This window comes from Harmonia axyridis, chromosome 6 (genome assembly GCF_914767665.1).
Source record: "Harmonia axyridis chromosome 6, icHarAxyr1.1, whole genome shotgun sequence".
In the NCBI taxonomy this organism is placed as follows: domain Eukaryota; kingdom Metazoa; phylum Arthropoda; class Insecta; order Coleoptera; family Coccinellidae; genus Harmonia; species Harmonia axyridis.
The window spans coordinates 22265861-22285610 of record NC_059506.1 but is presented as its reverse complement, the minus strand read 5'-3'; the positions used below and the strand labels follow the sequence as shown (position 1 = coordinate 22285610).

Here is a 19750-nt window from a genome sequence, read left to right as displayed (position 1 = left end):
AGAGGTTTTCAAAATCCTTTTCTAAGAAGAAGGACATTCGAAGGATTGCAAAACAGACTCATGTTAGCGCTTATTGGAAGATACGAACTAGAAAAGATGTTGTTCTTCTTCGGATTTAGAGCGAAAGAACTAGATCTTTACAGATTTGAAAACGAGGATATGGTTGCGAAAAAAATAATTGACAAAACATTCTTGGCCTTGTCTTGTGAACCCGGGAAACCCAAAACATGTTCAGAATGTAATAATTGAACAAGCAGCAGAGGTTTTCAAAATCCTATTCTTAGAGAAAGGACATTCAAAGGATTTTGGGAAAACAGACTCATGTTATCCTCTATGCATAAATACCAACTAGAAAAGATGTTGTTCTTCTTCGGATTTAGAGCGAAAGAACTGGATCTTTACAGATTTGAAAACGAGGATATGGTTGCGAAAAAAATAATTGACAAAACATTCTTGGCCTTGTCTTGTGAACCCGGGAAACCCAAAACATGTTCAGAATGTAATAATGGAACAAGCAGCAGAGGTTTTCAAAATCCTATTCTTAGAAGAAGGACATCTGCACTATGGCTGAAGTTATCCTTAGAACACTGAAGGGAATTTTACAGAATTTGGCAACATGGATGAAGACAAAGTGGAGAAGTATTCGTTGAAATTGGGAGATCAGAACAGATATCACTAGGACATATTATTTGGTATTAAGGACAGCGGAGAGAATCAGCTAGACAGAGAATGGCTTCCGGACTTTGAAAATTCAAAGTTCTTTTCCATAAAATTACACATTAACTTCAAGAAAAATATGATCTATAATAATTTTATATAATATTGTAAAAGATGGCGGGGGAAGATGACGCATGTGAAGGCAACTAAAATAGTAGAGAAAGTGAGTTTGAATGCATACAATGCAAAAAAAAAAAGTTGTGGATGCAGTCAAGTCTTATAGATGCTTTGAAAACTTCCACCCTAAATGTATGGAACAGGCTGCAAGTCAAATATCAGCAAGCACGAAGAAGCCAACATATACAAAATGGCGAGAGAAATTGGAGAACTACAAAAGCATCACAATATATTGAACATTGGTGGCAGCGACATATATTGAAGGATAATTTAAGAAATAAGTGCAAGATGAGAAAATAGAAGAGTTTTCCACGTGTAATTGAATGCTCAGCAGTAGAATATGAAACAAGCCATCACAAAAAACTAGTCATAATATGCATATACAGACCAAATACCACCTTACGAAAACTTATGCCTACAATAATTACAAGATCAACAAAACTTTAAGGTAAGAAATATTATAAATTTGGCTTTGGTCAAGCGTGCCATAGTCTAGTATAAATATTTCTATTGGGCTTCGGCATGGTCAAAGGTGCCGTATTCGGATCATAAATGTTACGGTCGCACATCGGCATTTGTGCTTACCCCTATTTTAGCGAATTTTTTTGAGCTTCATCAAGCTTGTTGATATTTCGCCGACAAACGGTATCTATTTTTGTGAGAAGTGCGCCATCTTTTTCTGTTATACAATTTCTAACGATCTTTTAGATCTTCAGGAGTTATCTTTTTTTATGTATGTATATGAAAGTAGTATTTCAATGATTTCAATAAAAATAAGTAAATATATACATGGTGTTTATGAATGAAAAAAATAGCGGTTGATTTCTTGTCAGAAAAAAGAGGAGTCTTTCATATAAACTTTTTTTTTGAGCCCCTTTCCGCTTAGTTACAGCCCCTTGAAAATGGCGCCCGAAAAGTAGTTTCCAATTATTTTCTTGAAAACCAAAAAATTCACAAAAATGAAATTAAGCTGACAATTCATGCGGAAGAGAAGGTATTCAAAAAATTTATGATGATTTTCCTCTATGATTCCAAGGGGTAGAAAAAGCCACCCATCAAACTTGCTTCGTGATAACTTTTTTTTCATATTTTACAATAAGAAAATCAATTTTGGACAAACTGATCCATTCTTGACGAATAAGATCTCTTGTAATTTCTTGATTAAATTCAGGGTTTTTGAAGAAAAAATATCAACAGATATAACCTGAGTTGAGGAGGTTGGAATTATTTTCGACCTCAAATTTTGTCCAATAGGCGCAAGTTAAAACGATATTTTTTTTAATATAAATATAAAATAATTGTTACAAGAAAACGATTAAAAACTTTTCCCACATTAAAAACTACTTCTCGGGCGCCATATTTAGGGGGCTGTAATTAAGCGGGGGGGGGCTCAAAAAAAAGTTCATATGAAAGACCCACTCTATTTTTTGACACGAGGAATCGCTTCCTGAATTTTTTCGCAACTTTTCATTTACACCCTGTATAATATTGTATATTATTTTGAAACTTTAACTAAAATATATGACTCGAATTATGAACAAAAAAATACTATAAAAAATATAATGGATGAAAAAAATCTTCGAAAATGAGGGGCGCTGTCTAATATATTGCCACAGGCGCAATAGTACCTACTACGGCTCTGTGTAGAGCTTTATTTTGCTTAATTTCATTATTCATAATGAATGGAATAAATTGAAAATACTGAAATTCAGAGGTTCAAGGTATACTGCAAAGAATAAATAAATGTAAACAATCTATTTGTATGATTTCCAAACTTGAAAATGAGAAACAATGCAACGAAATTAGAAGTTGAAAATAATGAACAGAAATAATTCTGGATATATTTCCTAAAATAATTGAAACAAAAACAAAACCTGAGGGAAATAGAGATTAAAGGCCGTTCTTAAAATACTAAAATAGCATTTTCATTATGTTATTTCTCGAATTCAATTTAATAAAATTGATTTAAATTGTGTTAATTGTTATCGACTAGCACGTGATTGCGAACGTCAATCAGGCCAATTTGACTTCATAGCACTGAAACGTTTAGAACATAGACAAACTAATCTTATCTAGAACTAGTTTATCTATGGTTTAGAACGTCAGATGATATAATAAGGAGTTCCAAAATGGTCGTCACAGTGAGAAGACTACTTTTCCTCACGTTCCATTTTGGAGCTCCTTAATTTGAAACAGTCTTTTCAAAATTATACTGAAGAGTTTGTGAAGTTGAAATTGTGAAGATAGTTTGTGATTGTTAAGATTTTTTGTGATTTGTGTTACAGATTGTTTAATGTGTCGATGGCGACTAGCCAAGCACATGGTTAAAAGATTGAGAGAGATAGAGAGAGAGAGAGAGTGATATAATCAAACTTGACTGTCAATAACAGCTGATATCAGTTCAGTTTGACAGACCGTTAGCACGTAGTGACCATAGATAAATTAGTTAGTTTGTCTATGGTGATGACTCTATTATGCAGTGACTTCACCATAATACCGTTACAAAATGGAGCGTTTCAGCGGAAATTTTAAAAACTTTTTTATTTACGTATTTTTTTTGGTACTTTCTATATTTTTCCTGCAAATTAAAAGCAATTTCAAAAAATAGGCAACATCCCTTTTGAGAAATTAATCGAATTTGTTTGTTCTCGAAAATATTGAAAATGGAGAATATTCAGGTAATTGTTTTTGTTTTGAAATTATGGTTATGAGCACAGAAACTTAATATATGAAATAATTAGTCTGTGATTTCGAACCGAATTGACGTATGACGATAAGCGCCTAATCTAACTTAACAACGATAATTTTTTGTAACCAAATCCATATGTGAAATTCATAAATTCCGAACTGCGTAATTCAAAGAATTTCGAAATAAGGTTCATAATATGGCCCGAAATGGACCAAATAGCTTGGTTATAGAAATTATTTCCAAAGGAAAGTTTATGAGAAAGATTCGAATGTTGGAAACGAGCGATATTAAGCCTACCGTGAACAGGTGACAATCCTTAGGCAGGTAACTCCTGAGTGATCTGTTGGTCAGCTAGCTGAAGTCATTGACGTTGTTGGTAACCAGCACCGCACAAGCACATACGATAATGTTTATACAATAGATAGAGTTTATGATAAACTCTGAGTTGAATAATAACGAAAATGAAATAGTTCTAAAACTAGCAAAGAGCAAAGAAAATCGAGTTACCGCGTACCTTCTTATGGTAGTGTCGAAGACGTACTGTTTCTTTATTCTTCGGGCGTTTATCGCATTTCTTACATATGTTATATGCCGCGCGTATGAATTCAAAAATATGATAAATTCTTTGAACTACAGGAGTTCGGAATATATCCATCTACACCTACTGCACGGGTAAAGGACATAGCTTGACCACTGGTCTCTGTTGTATACTTTGATTAGTACGTACAGAATTTTTATTAAAAGCAAGTCTAAAATTATTACCTTATAGGTAAGCAATATTTGTCACGCAAAAGTGTTTTATACAAGATGTTTTCCTACGAGAAATATTACTTTAAAGATATGCCATTTTTCAACTTATCTCGAAAACTAGTCTTAGGGCCAGTTGCACCATTTTCCTGAATTTCTGATATATTTAGGTATTTATTTCGATATATTTTGTATAAATATGAAATGTTGATTCACTATGGGACATAAGAAGTGCGTTTTTTGTGGGGAAACTCGCGAGTTGGGTGAAATATCGTATCACTGATATGTTTTCATATCCGCGCGCTTTATGTCAAATTTGATATTTGATGTTGGGGACAAAATTTGGTCACTGAAAGTGACATATATGCTCCCTCTATCTATGTTTATTACTCTGAGGTACAAGTCAAGCGTTGGAAGGTGTCAGTATCTGGCAAGGTGATTGCTCTTTTATGCACTGATAATCTTGTTGTTAAACAACTCAGAAATTCCAATTCTGAATGACTATGTGAAGTAGCATCCAAAAGCTCCTGACTTCATCCCAGTGCTTTTGCTCGAATCCTCTTCACATGTCATTAGAAATAACTACAGAGACTTAATAAACCACACTGGCGACACGCGTGGTCTGGTTTTTGATTGGCTGAGCCTGAATATGGCGACTTTTTGTTAACATTCTCCATTTACCTGATTTTTGGTATTTATTCAAAATGTAAGGCCCATTTTATTAAATCACTGTAGTATTCTTCAGTTGAATAAATTTGTTCTATATACAATCAAATACTATCACGCCCAGTAATTTTGATTTTGACGAAATGTCAGTTCAGTTCAGTCAATTGTATTCATAAGTTCTATGGTTAAGCCATACGGTTCGCCATTTTTAAGCTCAATTTGAACGAATAGTCCAGTAGATAAATACATTTTGCCTGGAAATAATTCCGAACTTAATGAAACTTCTACAGGTTGTTCGGGGGTGTTGTGGCATGACTGTCAAGTTATCCAATACGAGGACCCTGTGCTAACTTGAGGAGGACCGAAGAACTTCAACATTTTCGGACTTTTTTCAGTTTTTTGCTCATAACTTCTAAACTAAGTAGTTTTCGACCAGAATAACGTTCTGGTCGAAAAAATACGAGGGGGCGTTAAAGTAAAGAATTACCGAACGTTAATTTTCAAAGTTGTGGACAGCAGACTTTTTGCTTGGACTAGAAATTTGATCGAGTATATCTCAATTGATATTAGGTTTGAGAAAAAGTTTGTGGATACAAAATTGTAGAGAATTTAATGATCTACAACTTTGAACATGGACGTTTTGCTCGAAAACTACTTAGTTTGGAGGTTATGACCAAAAAACTGAAAAACGACCGGAAAGAATTGTCGCCACTGTGTTTCATTAAGTCACTGTACTCCGGTCTGGTAATGAACTCATTAATTACTTCTCACCCTCCTGAAACCGTCCTGAAATAGGCGATAATTCCTCCACCACGTCCACATCACGATCGTCATTCCTTCCCAATTTATTACGACAAGATATGCCATAATTAATAAGATAGGACGACAAAGGTCTTGGTGCGAACGCACAGATGGAAATACACACTTGGCCAAGAGCCAGTCGGAGGCCCGACTCTCTGTGATCAAGTCCTTCCTTTTTCATTCTCCTGTGAATAAATAGCAACCAACGCTTTGCTTCGTCTCAGCTGTTCAATTATGGCGATTTGAATTTCATTTCTTCATTTTTCATAGACAACGCCGTTTCGAAAATAGACGCATTCTGATTCATGGAAGTATCAGTTGGTTTCATGTGATCCGTAGTGTTCAGTCGAAAGAGATGTTATATATGACAGCGTAATGAAATGACATATGTCATATATAAAGGGTTTAACCATAGAGTAATAAACATAGATAGAGGAAGTATACGCAATTTTTACATGTCCCAAACATGGTTAGATTACATTGTCGGATTCTGATATATTTTCAAATCCACAATTTTACAATATCATTACGAATGTATATTATATCGAATAAAATATATTTATTTGAGTGATTCCCGATTAAATATGCAAATTTGAATATTTGGAATTATAACTAAGCAGAATATTTATTATTTTCTATATCTACCTGCTGAAATCCAAGGTTTGCCGACTTTTGCTCTTCTAGTTTCATTGGTTGTTTCACGTCGTTTGGCGCGCTTGAAGTTTGTTTTCTGAATTTCTTTTATTTTGAGGTATTTATTTCAATATATTTCAAGTTAATATGAAACGTTGATTTACTACAGGACATAAGAAGTGCGTTCTTTGTGGAGAAACTCGCGAATTGAGTGAAATGTCTCATCACTAATATGTTTTCAATTCCGCGCGCTTCTTGTCAAATTTGATAGTTACTGGAATTGACATATGCTCCCTTTATCTATGTTTATTACTCTGAAGGTTTTCCTAAATTGGAGGTACGAAAGAATATGGAAGGAACCTTGGGTAATTCTAAGAAAATAAAGTCCCATGAACATGGGCCCGCAAACGCTCTGTTTTCGAGATACAAGGTGTTTCTGGTAGTCCTTCTATTAATCTTTGCTTGGATTGGTTGAACAAGTACCAAAGCCTATAATTAATTCATTCAGCACAGCTAACTATAACAGGATCTTTGTAATAATTCGGATATTCCTAAGAATTATTAGAGAAATTTTCAAATTTTTTCCTTGAAAAAGTAGCAGATACGACAAAACTACAAAAAACCAAAAAGTGTATTTCTGGATCAAAGTTTTTTTTACATATTTCTAAACTACCACTGTTTCAACAATAAACATTTCTGGAGGAAGAAAACGGGCACTGTTCCAGAAAAAAAATTATCTTATAGATTTGCATTCAAAATTAGTATATCACATGATGACTTTGAATGAGAATATCTACGCCAAATTGAAGTTGAATTTCTTGTGAAGAGAAGTTTCACAGAGCAAAAAAAAAACGTAGCATCCTGTATATTGAAAATAAAGCGTTTGCGGATCCATATTTATGAGACCTTTTTTCTCAAAATGATGAGAGGAATATATCATTTTCGTTTGTATCTCCAATTTAGGAACATCCTGTATTTAAAATATCTTTCATTATGACAGATATAACTATGGTTTGGATCATAGAGAGTTCTATGCAGGGCTGCCGCCAGGACCGGCATACCCAACATTTTTCCGGGGCGCCAAATTACAGGGTCGCAAAGTTAATTAATAAAACAAGACATAAATTTCGATACAAAAATGTTTCCTAGTGAAAATACCACTCTTTGTAGAAAAAAAAATTGTCAGGCGCTAATTTTATTGAAATCGAATAGTCGCTTTCAACAAGCATTAAAAGTACAAGAGAAGTATTTTCTTCACTCCACTACCTTCCCTGTTCGAAATTATTTTTAATATTCACTGACTTAAATATGTAATAGTATAATATTCAAATTTTTACCTTTTCGCAGACATTTCTGCATGATCCTGTAGCATGCAAACAGCACATTAAATCTGAAAAAAAAATGTTTAGATGAATCGATAATGAAGATTTTTTACATAGAAACCTAGTATCAAAAACCATTCATTCTATACAGTATCGGAATCAAATAATTTCTAGTTGAATTCAAAAAAGATTTTGTATCTACCATAAAATTATAACTAATAATTGTGCCATCGTAAAGACCTGTCAAACATTCTCAATAGATTCATCACGAATTTGCAAACATCGAATATTGAAAACTTAATACAGAATTTCACTTCGAAAATATTGATAATTTTCGAGATATTCAGAATGACATTCTTTTAATTGAATATTAGTCACTTGATTTAACAAAGTAATGGTGAGTCCTATCAAAATACATTTCTGGTAAAACATTGAACATGAGTCACTCTCTCGAAGAGTATATGTGAAATGACCAGTATTGATCTACATGGTCGCAGATCCTAGTTCATGAAAAACAAATTGGCAAATTTTGTAAATGATAATTTGCAGAATTTTCTTTATTTCAAATTAAATACAGCTGTTTCAAGGAAAACCAGAGGACCATAACTGGTTATAAAAGTGAAGAACCTTCATGAGTTCATCTCAGGAATTTATAATATATGTACAGGGTATTTGATTTTTTTAGTAGAAACCAAATGAATGAAAAAAAAATAAGTTTTTCTTTAAAACAACAAAGTTGGTACCCGTCCAGGAAAAACTCAACACCCTGTGTAACCGAAAATATATTTTTACGTAACTTTTTAAAAAGTTCTATTACTTCCCCTACTATAAATATGGAAAACCCTCACTGTTGCAGGACCCTGTATAGAATAGTTGCCAGTATTTGTTAAGAAGGGTGACATACATTTTAATGTCCATACTTCTATTATAAAGAACCATTATTGTATTTTCATTAATTTGTTGGATTTAGGCATGTTGGGATATGTTATTTTTATGAATATATCTGATTAGAGTATATTTTATGAAGTTTTTTTTAAAAGTTACTTTTGTGTATAGAAATTATTGAACATTCTGAAAATTCCAAATTTGATTTGTCGTCTAGTTCAATTATTGAATAATGAGAAACTACAAGGTTCAACAGGAGTGATAATTCTTTTTGATCACAAGAATATGCCCATAAAACCGGAGAAAGTTGTATCCACATATAGTTTTTTTAAATTGTATAAATGTTTAATTGCCGAAGTTATATAAAAATATATAATATAAAATTTGTATCACCCTGTAAATAATCCTTTTTTTATTTCTCTCCGCCCGCTTAATTTCCAATAATAAATCCTCTTCATCAGATGGACTATACTGTTAAGATCAATTGATCCTTTTGTCATTGAATGAATGACCTGAAACCGTCACCATAATGTCAAAATAATATTTATGATAACTTCAAACGTTCTAGCCAAGATTCGGATTTCTACCGCTGCTTTGAAGTCGAAATAAACAATTTTCCGGATTGTAAAACTGCCAAGAAATCCTTCGGCTTTCATAATACAATTTATAATTAAGCGATAATGATTTCCGCGTGAACTGAAGTGGAATAAAAATATCTGTGTATGTATTTCGAATACAAAGTAAAAAGTTCAACTTGTGAGTAGGCCGTATTCTGAGTGATAAACAATTTCGCAACTTGTTATTTCCGGCATTATTCTATACTCTAGATCGCAAAAATGTTAGTCCACTAGAAATCATATTTGTAAAAAGAGAAAAGTCTGGAGCAGTAAATCTCACAATATTGGAGCATACCGGGTGAATTTTTTGAGTTGTATCAATCAAAAATCTCGAAATGGAAATATCTTACGGAAAAATGTTTCGAATAAAAGGTCCATTGAATTAGAAGTTTTTTCGACAAATACACTACGAAATTTGACAGAAAAATTTTGCCCTCCAATATATCTGAAGAAACTTTTTCACGGGATCAAATAAAAAACTTTGCTATTCAACAATAAAGAAAATATATTCATTTCATTAAAATTAAATTTCGTGAAATTTGTCAAAATTGCGCCACAAAAAAACCATTAGATTATAAATTTGCCATTATATACTTACTTCGATATTTTAAAAAACAGTAAAAACACAAGAGCTTTTTTTTTATCGGCTAAATTTCTCTTTGCAACGAAACAGTTTTGCCAATCACTAATTTTACGAGAAAAACTGAAGCTCCACCTTCGGTGTCACGATTTTATCTAATGTCAGTTTTTCGAGCAAATTCAGTGATTGGCAAAACTTTGAGTTGAAGAGAAACAACAACAATAATTATATCAACAGAGTTAAAAAATTAACACACCGATTCAAAATAAAAGCACTATATGTTTAAAATTCAAAAATCTGACAAACTAATTGTCAGTTTCACTAGATATTGTGGAAGATAAGTTTTTATCCGATAAAAAAGTATGCACCTTTTTTATCGATGTGACAATAACATTTCCAAGTACATTGGAGTCTCGATTGGAGTTAATTTAGGGATAAATTATATCAATGAGGCAAAACAAATGATTTTTGTAGTATATTTTATGCAAATTCTATAGATTTAACAATGTTAACTGTGGACATTTCTGGGAAGGGTTTATTTTTTTTCTTGAACATCTCTAAATATCAATTATTGATATTATAATAATAAATAAAAAAAAATTATGCAGAATATACTCTAATCGTTATTAAATTTTTTTTCCGGAATTCATTAAAATTCTTGAAATAACTATTTTAATAATAAAAAATACTTCAATATCGTTATTTTATAAAATGTTTCGATAGTTACTACCGCACTGACGCAACACCTGCAATTCCGCACTATCAAGATAGTAGTATCAGGAGAGTTACTATAATTTTGTAAATCAGCCTTAAGACCTCCATTAAAACAAGTCTTGTGCTCTTTGACTTGAAAATTAATTGAAAAAATGATGGTCTCTGATTACAATAAGCGAAATAACAAAAGTTATGAAATTTTTAAAAACTGTGACAAACTAATAAAATCAAAAAATAAACCGTTGTCAATGAAAAATTACTGTTCATTCTCTTATGGAATTCCCCTCATTCATACGCTCAATACATTGATCAAAAAAATGTATCTCGGTATACAACTACCATCCAATTAGCTTTTATACTGGTTTGGATGTGGATACAAAATAACATTACAGTGAATTATTCCCAACAAAACCAATAAACCACAAGCCATAATAGATTTAATGGCATCATTAATATCAAGAGTTATTAAATCGTTTGATCTTAATTTGCTCTCGGCGCGAAGGTATATATTGGATCCATAAATAAGTCAGCATCTACTTATATTGAGAGTGCAATGTGTATAAAATGTTCGCTTGTGGGCAGGTACATTCAGCCTCGTTTTCAATGTTGATTGAGTTCAGGTTGGCACACTGGAAATATACGATTGAAGGTTTTGCAGTTCATTCAATAGAATTGCTTTTCTAGCAAAAGCCTTCATAGTATGTAAATTTTTTTGGATTTGTTGAAAGATGAAAAGCACTGGAGGATTCAAACAAGCTCACTATTTCTTTTTTCAGCTGTTCAGAAATAATTTAACCGCTTTAAACAAATATCTGATGAAATATGATTTGATTTAATGAAATTTTTGTACTCTGTACTTGCTAGGGGTTCAATTAATAACAGTTTTTAATTCAATGACGTTAGTGTCCTTAAATCATTAGATTTTTCCAAATTTTATCCCATTATTTTCCACCTTCGAAAATCATTAACTCTCAAGTGTGAGATATGGATGAAGCAATTGATTTTTCTGAATTCTACAGGATGAGTCACAGTGGCGTACCCAAACGGGGGATAAGGGGGATATATCCCCCCCCAGAAGGAATATCCATTATATGTAACAACCTTATATATCACAATCTTATTATGAGTGAGCAAAATTCTTTGAAAAACTTCTTCAAAAGAAGGGAAAATTGAAAAAATTTTTTCTTTATCCCCCCCAAGGCTTATGTCTGGATACGCCACTGATGAGTCAATAGTGCTGAATAGGTCGATAAATCTTGGGAATTATATGGCTAGGAGAATGATTAAAATTTTGAGGAAATCGGCAGTACTCAGCACATAAGCTTAAATTATTTTTGGCTTTACAGACTGGTCTGAAAGTGGTGGAAGACAATACCACCCTGTTTTTTTTAAATGCCAAATTTTTATATCATTCTCATAATCTCAATAAAATTATGATTTCGAAATACGCCACTTGTCATCATTTATCTATGGTACTTTTTGATATAGTCCACTGTCTTCGATAAATTTCATGGATATAAAAGTTTAAACTGAAGATTATATTTGGAAAAACCTTCGAGATAATTGTATGACTTTTTTCATTAAATTTCCGAAAGGTTTTCAAGTCGTCTGCACATTTATTCCATAAGTCCATTTATTTGAATGACATGGCCTGGATTTGTCTTGCCTGTCCTGTCAGATAGCCTAGTGAAAAGTCTTTTTTTTTTAGACAATTTGTGCCTAAAATGAATAGTTTTCGAAAAGCTTCGAATTTCTTTTTTTTTACGGGGTCTGCAGTATACTTTCCACTCAAACAGTTTTAAAGGTATAAAAATACTCAATTCTGCTCAATACTACTAATAATATCAATTAAAGATAAGCCGAACCGAAGAAATCATTAAAATATATCTGAATATTCATTTTTTTTAAATGAAGTGGAGACCACGTTTGCAAACTGTTTTCAAATGGAACTGCATCTCTTTTCAATTATACTAAAATTATTGATGAAGTTTGTAGACATCTCAGCAGATCATATGAGCGATGAATATTGATGGGACACACATCAGTGTTCGCGAAACAACTATTGTAAATGAAGAAATATTTGTGGAAATTAATTTTGTTTTATTTTATTTGATCATGAATTTCATCAAGTAAAGACCAAATTCATTAAAAACATGAATTATGAATAATTTCCATTTTTTTTTTCAACAAATAAACTGGACTTCAACCTCGCCTTCAACATAATCTAATTCAACATAAACTCAAAGTGTTTTGAATCCTTAAAATAAAATAAAAATAAATTATCATTTCCGCGTAATTTGTTTACTGAAAATGACATATGCTCCCTCTATCTATGTTTATTACTCTGAGGATAAAACGTTCGAATTTTCTATGATTCTGATCAACATAAAATTTCACTAAATATCATCAAGACCATGCAATAAATACATGTTCCCCCACTGTCTCACAACATCCCAACCTCATTCAACTTATAGACACTCAATCGAGACATATCAATCGATCTCCGGATATACAATTGAGATATCACCTCGCCAAAAAAACCAAATCAATACACCAAACAAGAAGAGGCCAATCTCCGTCAAATTGGCGCTAGTTGAATATGCATAGCTCGTCGAAAATCGTCCCAATCAATCTGCCAGTCAGATACTTTCGGGTGGTCTTGCAGGCCAGATCCAAACCCCAGTTTCCACCTAGCGGCAATTAAAATAATTTATGTCCAGCAGGTCTGGACTTTGCATAATCCGGTGGAGTAGGTGCATAAACCATACCCACCACCCGGTTTTCTGCATTATGCCTGTGTGTGTGTGTATCTGCTTCTTTTATGTCGCCAGTTCTGATTTTTCATTTTGCATTCCGGCCCCAGGGGATTTCGACTCATATCTTGCGCAATTTGAATGGAGAGATACCCCCGGTCTGTTTGGAATGTGATTTAGGTGGCAGCACTGAGATAGGGATCTGTTTGTCATACTATACTTCTCATTTGTATTGCCTGATTCATCTTTGAAATTGGTCGACAATGGTAGCTACGAAAATTTGAGTTTCAAGTAGATATTGGTGTTCCACAAGGTTCAGTACATGGACAACTATTATTTATTATTATTTACCAGGACATATTCGAGCCACGGTGATTGCCCTTCACGCAGATTCCTCATTCTTGACCACAGCATTGTCTCGAGGAATTATGTTACCTCAATGATTATTGAAATGTTTGCCGACTGATGTGATAGAAATGAATAATCTTATTGTCAATCTAGAGCAAACAATTTCATTATTTTCAGTATGAAGAATGGCACTACAACTAGAAATATCTCATGAAAATGTTTCGATAATCTCTAAGCAATCCACACAATTTTTGGGAATCCTTATTGACGATGGTTCGAGATAGAGAGAACATATAAATATTATATGTAAAAATTTGAATTCTTCATATTTACTCTAGATAAAAATTGTTTTTTTTTTCAAATCACTTCTGGACGTTTACAATATTAACGGTATGTGCTATCCACATATGGCATGCAATATTCTGATGTGGGGAGGTTCATCTGAACTGAACAGGGTACTCGTGTATCACGAAAGAATACATAATTAGATTGATTTACAGGACTTTACCAAATTAGACGTGAACTTTGGAGGACGTGTTAGTAGGACTAATTTGTTGTTGTTTGAGACATTTTAGTGATAACCAAAAACAGATTACGAGATATTTGTATTCTTGTGGTTTTTGACAGATTTCTCACATTATTTCGTTTTTCGTCAATTATTTTTAATGTTGACCAAATTTGGCTATAATTTTGGATTATTTTCATGGCTGGCGAGAAGTCTAGATCTAACACCGTTAGAATAGACGCAGCAGCGAGAAGATTGAGAGTACATTTCAGGCGGAAAGTAACAACTGAAGAAATAAGAAAGAGGGCACGTGCTTGTATGAGGAATGATGGATGTCATTTCAAACATTTTGTACTGAAATTTTGAGTTAAATTGCAAAAAAAAATATTAAATTGATAACATTCCTTTCTTTGCTTCTTTCATCTTTCAGATCAAAAGCTGCTGGAACAAATCTAGTTGACTGCATTCTTAGGGAAATGAAGAAGGAATTTAACAGGTTTTCAAAGTAATTTTGATACTTAAAATGTGGAATTCGAATGTTACAGGCAAAATCATATTAGAAATTACAATTTTTTTTTCATATACCAACTTTCAAATAATAATGCAATATTTATGCAACATCTAATACATCATAGTTTTGCTTTTTTCATACATATCATATCCTTTTCTGTTGAAAATAGCCCAATAATAGAATCAACTTAGCTAACGTAGAAAAAAATGAAAAGATGAAGTAAGGTGAGAAGAACTCAAATATCTCGGAAACTGTTGATTTTCTGTTATCAATGAATATGGCTCAATAGACATCAAAATTGCAAAAAGTAATATGTGGAAATTTCAAGTTGGTATTACCGAGAGTATTACAGGCAACATTGATAGTTCAAATCAAATATAATGTAATTGAATCCTCTTCGAATATTTTCCCAAAAATTTTTGAGATCTTTAGAGATCGACAAAACCTCAGACAAAACCATACTAAGACCATGAGGGTAGATTTTCATACAAAAAAATCTCTAGCTGCTGGACTGAAAACCAGTAATATTTTTCGGATCTCTGAAACTATCAAAGCTATCACGCCTATGTATTTAAAAATTGTTCCATTATACCAATGAATGTATGTATGTCCACCAAAAAAAAATCATTTTTCTAGTTTTTGTAATTGCCGAGAAATGCTCTGGACATAGGTAAAGACGGATTTTTAATTCAATTTTTCTCATCATAAAACAAAATTGCAAAAGTAATTAAATTAGTTTCCGATGGATTAAAAAGATGAAGAATAATAACAATTTAAAAACTACTACTTTGAAGAATATTGTACCTTTTGCTTAAGAAGGTTAATAATTTGGAAGCATCAATAATGATTCAGTTGATATAAATCCTCCATAACAAAAATGCCTGGTAACTAATCGACTTTATCTTCTGATCACGATTTCTGAGGAATGGTTGGGCTTAGAAATCAAGCAATAAATAAAATTATGTAAATTTAAACCGAGATTTAAACGATTTCATATAACATATCTTGGAAACCTCAATATCATTGTATAACTAAATTTTTTTGATAAAGCCACAAAAGAATAGTAGAATAATAGCAGAAAACTATTAAACTTCGAATAAACCAGATCCCGAGCCAGATCCACAACATCAAAATCATTCCCTGCCACATTACTAAATATCAATTAAGATATAAACATGTAATACATATCATTATCAAGTAAATGCACTTTATATTCAACTATTCAACTTTCTAATTCACAACTCAATCACTGTCATCTTTAATGGAAAACACAAACCTTTAATTAAAAGCGTAATTTACTTGTAGATGACACATATTTGAAAAATGAAGAAGCGTATGATATCATACCGAGATACTTGTACAACCCATCGCCGAGTCTATATTTAACATGATTAAATTTATATTGGGCAGATGAATTTTATGCTCGTCCTGTGTTTTAAATCATTCAATTAATTCTCTCTACGGAACCCCACTGGATTCACCCGGGGATATTTACACAACGTGAAATCGATAGCCTCTTTCATTAATTTTTAAGACAGAAGGGTCTTGTACATATTGATTTTGATGTATAATGACCGGAGGTTCTTAGAGTGGAATGATATCCCATTAGTTTCGAAGAATAATTTCGGTAGTCGCTGGGTCACCTCGACGCTCACGAGGTGATTTTGGTTTTTGAGCGTTCGTTCTTCGAACATAGCGCTTTATCATTACATCGCAATGTCGACTCAATGATGATAAATCCAAGGATAAATCCGTCCTCGAAGGACCAAGAAACTTGAAATTTTCAGGATAAGTTTCGAATCCGGCAATTGATGGACAAAGTCCGAGTAGAGGTTATGTTCCTTTTTCAAAACCATAGAAAATTGACGGAAAATATTGAAAAAAAAAATACTGAATACAGTATGTTTCCAAATTGGATGGACAGTATGTTTCCAAATTGGGGTAAAAACGAAAATTACACTTTCCTCGGTTCACGTACAGGTCATACCTCCGTGTGGAACGTTTATAGTGTATTTCAGAATAAACTATCATTATTATTTATTTCAATAAAAAAATTCCATAAACATTGTCCCGCAAATACATTGTTTTCGAGATACAGGGTGTTGAAGTTTGATTTTTTTTCAAGTTTTTATCTCATAGCACCTTTCTTTCACAAGATATTCAACTTAAATTCGGCAAAGATATATTCCAATTCGAAGTGTTCATCATGTGATAAGATAATTTTAAATGCAAATCAACAGTAGCCTCTTGTTTCATCCAGAACTTTTTTTTGGTAACCTCTGGTAGTTTTGAAGAATGTAAAGAGAAACTTTTGTCCGAATACTACACTTTTTGGTGTCTTGTAGATTTGTCGTATCTGCTACTGATTTCGAGATAGAAATTCCAAACAATTCTCTAGTAATTCCGAGAGTAATTCCTAGAGTAATCTTCAGGAAATTACAAATTACGAGTATTATAAAGATCTAGTTAGTGAGCCATGATGAATAAATTAAGTTTTGGTACTATCGAAATTGGCATTAATTTCGAATGCTCATCTACAGGATGATATTCTTTCTGGAACACTCCAGAACTTTTTTTTGATTTACCCACTAGTAGTTTGGAAAAATGTGAAAACTAATTTTTTTTTGCCTTTTTTTTACAGATTTCGGGAAATACATTTCAAACAATTTTCTAGTAATCCTTAGGAAGATCCAAATTATCCTGTTAGTAAGATGTCATGAATAAAATAATATCTCGATTAATATTAAGTATTGGTACATATTTAGCTATTCTGTAGCGATGATGAATAAAGATTCGATAAAGTGGTATAATCACCACAAAAAAGTAGGACTACAAGAAACACCCTGTTTCTCGATAACAAAACGTTTGCAAGGCATAGTTCATAGAACATTTTTCTCAAAATTATCCAAGGAATCACTCATTTTCCTTTGTACTTTCAATCTAGGAATACTCGAGGGAATATTCTGTATTGATACTGAATATTTCCGTGATTAAATATTCTGTCATATATCGAGAATTTTCCTGCATACATAGAATAAACAATTTAAAGTTTCTCTTGGAATTTTATGTTGATAGCGTAACAAGAATCATGGAAACTTCAAGATGAATATCGAAAGAATATTCCTCAATATTTCCACAAAATCGACGTAGTTTTGGTGTTGATACGAAATACCGTGCGAATTTTCAAACAGATCACAAAATCAGAACCATAGAAAATCTGAGGGGGATTTAGGAAAAAATAAATAAATATTTCCTGGATAAGAGATCCAATCAGGTTGAAATTCTCTGTATAATACAGGTTGCTCCTAAATTGGAGGTACAAATAAAAATTCTTTGGATAATTAATTTTAGGACGAAAAATTCCGAGAAACATTCCTATAAACATTGGCCCGAAACACTTCGTTCTCGATATACAGGATGTTTCTTTTCAAACGATGATACTAGTTAATCGAATGAACCGTTCTTAAGATCGCCAAAATAAACACCAAAATTAATGATCAACTGAACTTTTGAGGTAACTTGGATTTTTCTGAGGATTTCGAGAAAAGTGTTTGATTTTTTTCACGAAATCTTCAGCAGATACGACAAAACTATAAGAAATCAAAAAGTGTAGTACTTTACCAGATTTTCTTTTTAAATTTCTTCAAACTACTAGTGGTCCTATAAAAAAAATTATAGAGAAAAAATCGGCTACTACTCCAGAAAAAAATATTACCCTGTACATTTGAATTTGAAATTGGTATATCACGTGATGTAAACTGTACTTTGCAGTATCTATGCCAAATTCAAGGCCAAATTTCAGTTGAAGATCTTCAAAGTGCAGATGCTATCAGAAAAAACTCAAAAAAAAATCAAAATTTAACTCACTGTATCTCGAAAAAAAAGCGTTTGTGGATTTATGTTTATAGGACTTTTTTCTCAAAATTATCTGAGGAATCTCTCATTATCTTTTGTACCTACAAATTAGGAACACACTCTATACAATAACCATTTCAAGCTTTGCATGAGTTTGTACTTAATTGAGGAAGAATATCGAAAAAAATTAGCTAATATTTCCATGACGACAAAATCAAAATGTGGAGATGTCGAGTGGACTAAGAAAGGTACGAGGATGATCATAAAGTTTTATTGTAAACATGAAAACGGAATTAATTTTTCTAGTTTTTTTTTTGCGACACAGAATGTTTTTTTAGCAAGAAATTCTTACATATTTAATAAATTTCATAGGAATAATAAATCTGAGTGAAGAATTTTCGATTCGAATGAACTAAATGGATCATCGATGAAATCAGTGGTTATCGTGGTGGTTATTATTAGGAATTATGATTTTCTCACTTCATGTTTAACCTAGAATTATAATCTTCAATTACCTATTTTTATAACAATTAATTCAAATTTGAGGTTGAATATTTTCAGAATGAATCGTTATATTTTAGCCAAAAAAACGATGACTTCAGAAGTGATACAAGCAAACTACTACTACTACTACCAGTATGCTGAGGACATTTTCCAATCAAAAATCTGAAAAAATTGATATCGGACAGATCTGTAATACCTAGCTTGTTTTAATGAATGAACAATAGTAATTCATTTAGGTTCTGTGAGTTATATACCTAGGTGATCCTTAAGTCTTATAATGTATAATAATAGTAATACCTAGTTTCAGTAAAAACACTGTTTTTCATCAGGTTGTGTATTTTCGTATAACTTCCATTGAACGTTGTCTCGAGTTTTTTCTCGAGTTTTTTGTAATCGATATAACATTTTGTATATTTATTATTTGTTTTCCATGAAGTAAAAGCAAATGCCATCCATTTCTCACATATAAAACCAAATTTTATAGGAATGTACTATATGTATATCAACATAGGTTAGAAAAAATTTCATAAATAAAAGCGCGAAAAATAAAATATAAAAACAGAAAGACATAAATAATAACACTCCTCCCACCTTGTGCCGACACACTGTCACCGCACCACAAAACCGTCAAAAAACCAAAGATCCATATGGCACTAGAACGAGTCCCTATTGTCATTTTGACGTCTACGCAATAACACGTGACCGAAGTCTCACCGGTACGAGAATTATATGTTTGCTCATCCCGACATCAAATGGGAGACTGAATCTGGAATTGAGCTGGGGCCC

At 32.4% G+C, this 19750-nt stretch overlaps 1 protein-coding gene across 1 annotated transcript in view; it reads right to left on the bottom strand.

The window, feature by feature from the left end:
* LOC123682973 (reversion-inducing cysteine-rich protein with Kazal motifs) overlaps positions 1–19735 on the bottom strand; it is a 93327-nt gene extending 73592 nt beyond the window's left edge. Inside the window, exons 1-2 of the mRNA XM_045621832.1 lie at positions 19556–19735; positions 7708–7760 (exon numbers count right to left, since the gene is read on the bottom strand). Of these exons, the coding sequence (XP_045477788.1) occupies positions 7708–7760; positions 19556–19640 (138 nt within the window). The 5' untranslated portion in view covers positions 19641–19735. The remainder of the gene's footprint in view (positions 1–7707; positions 7761–19555) is intronic.
* Positions 19736–19750: the final 15 nt, after the last annotated feature.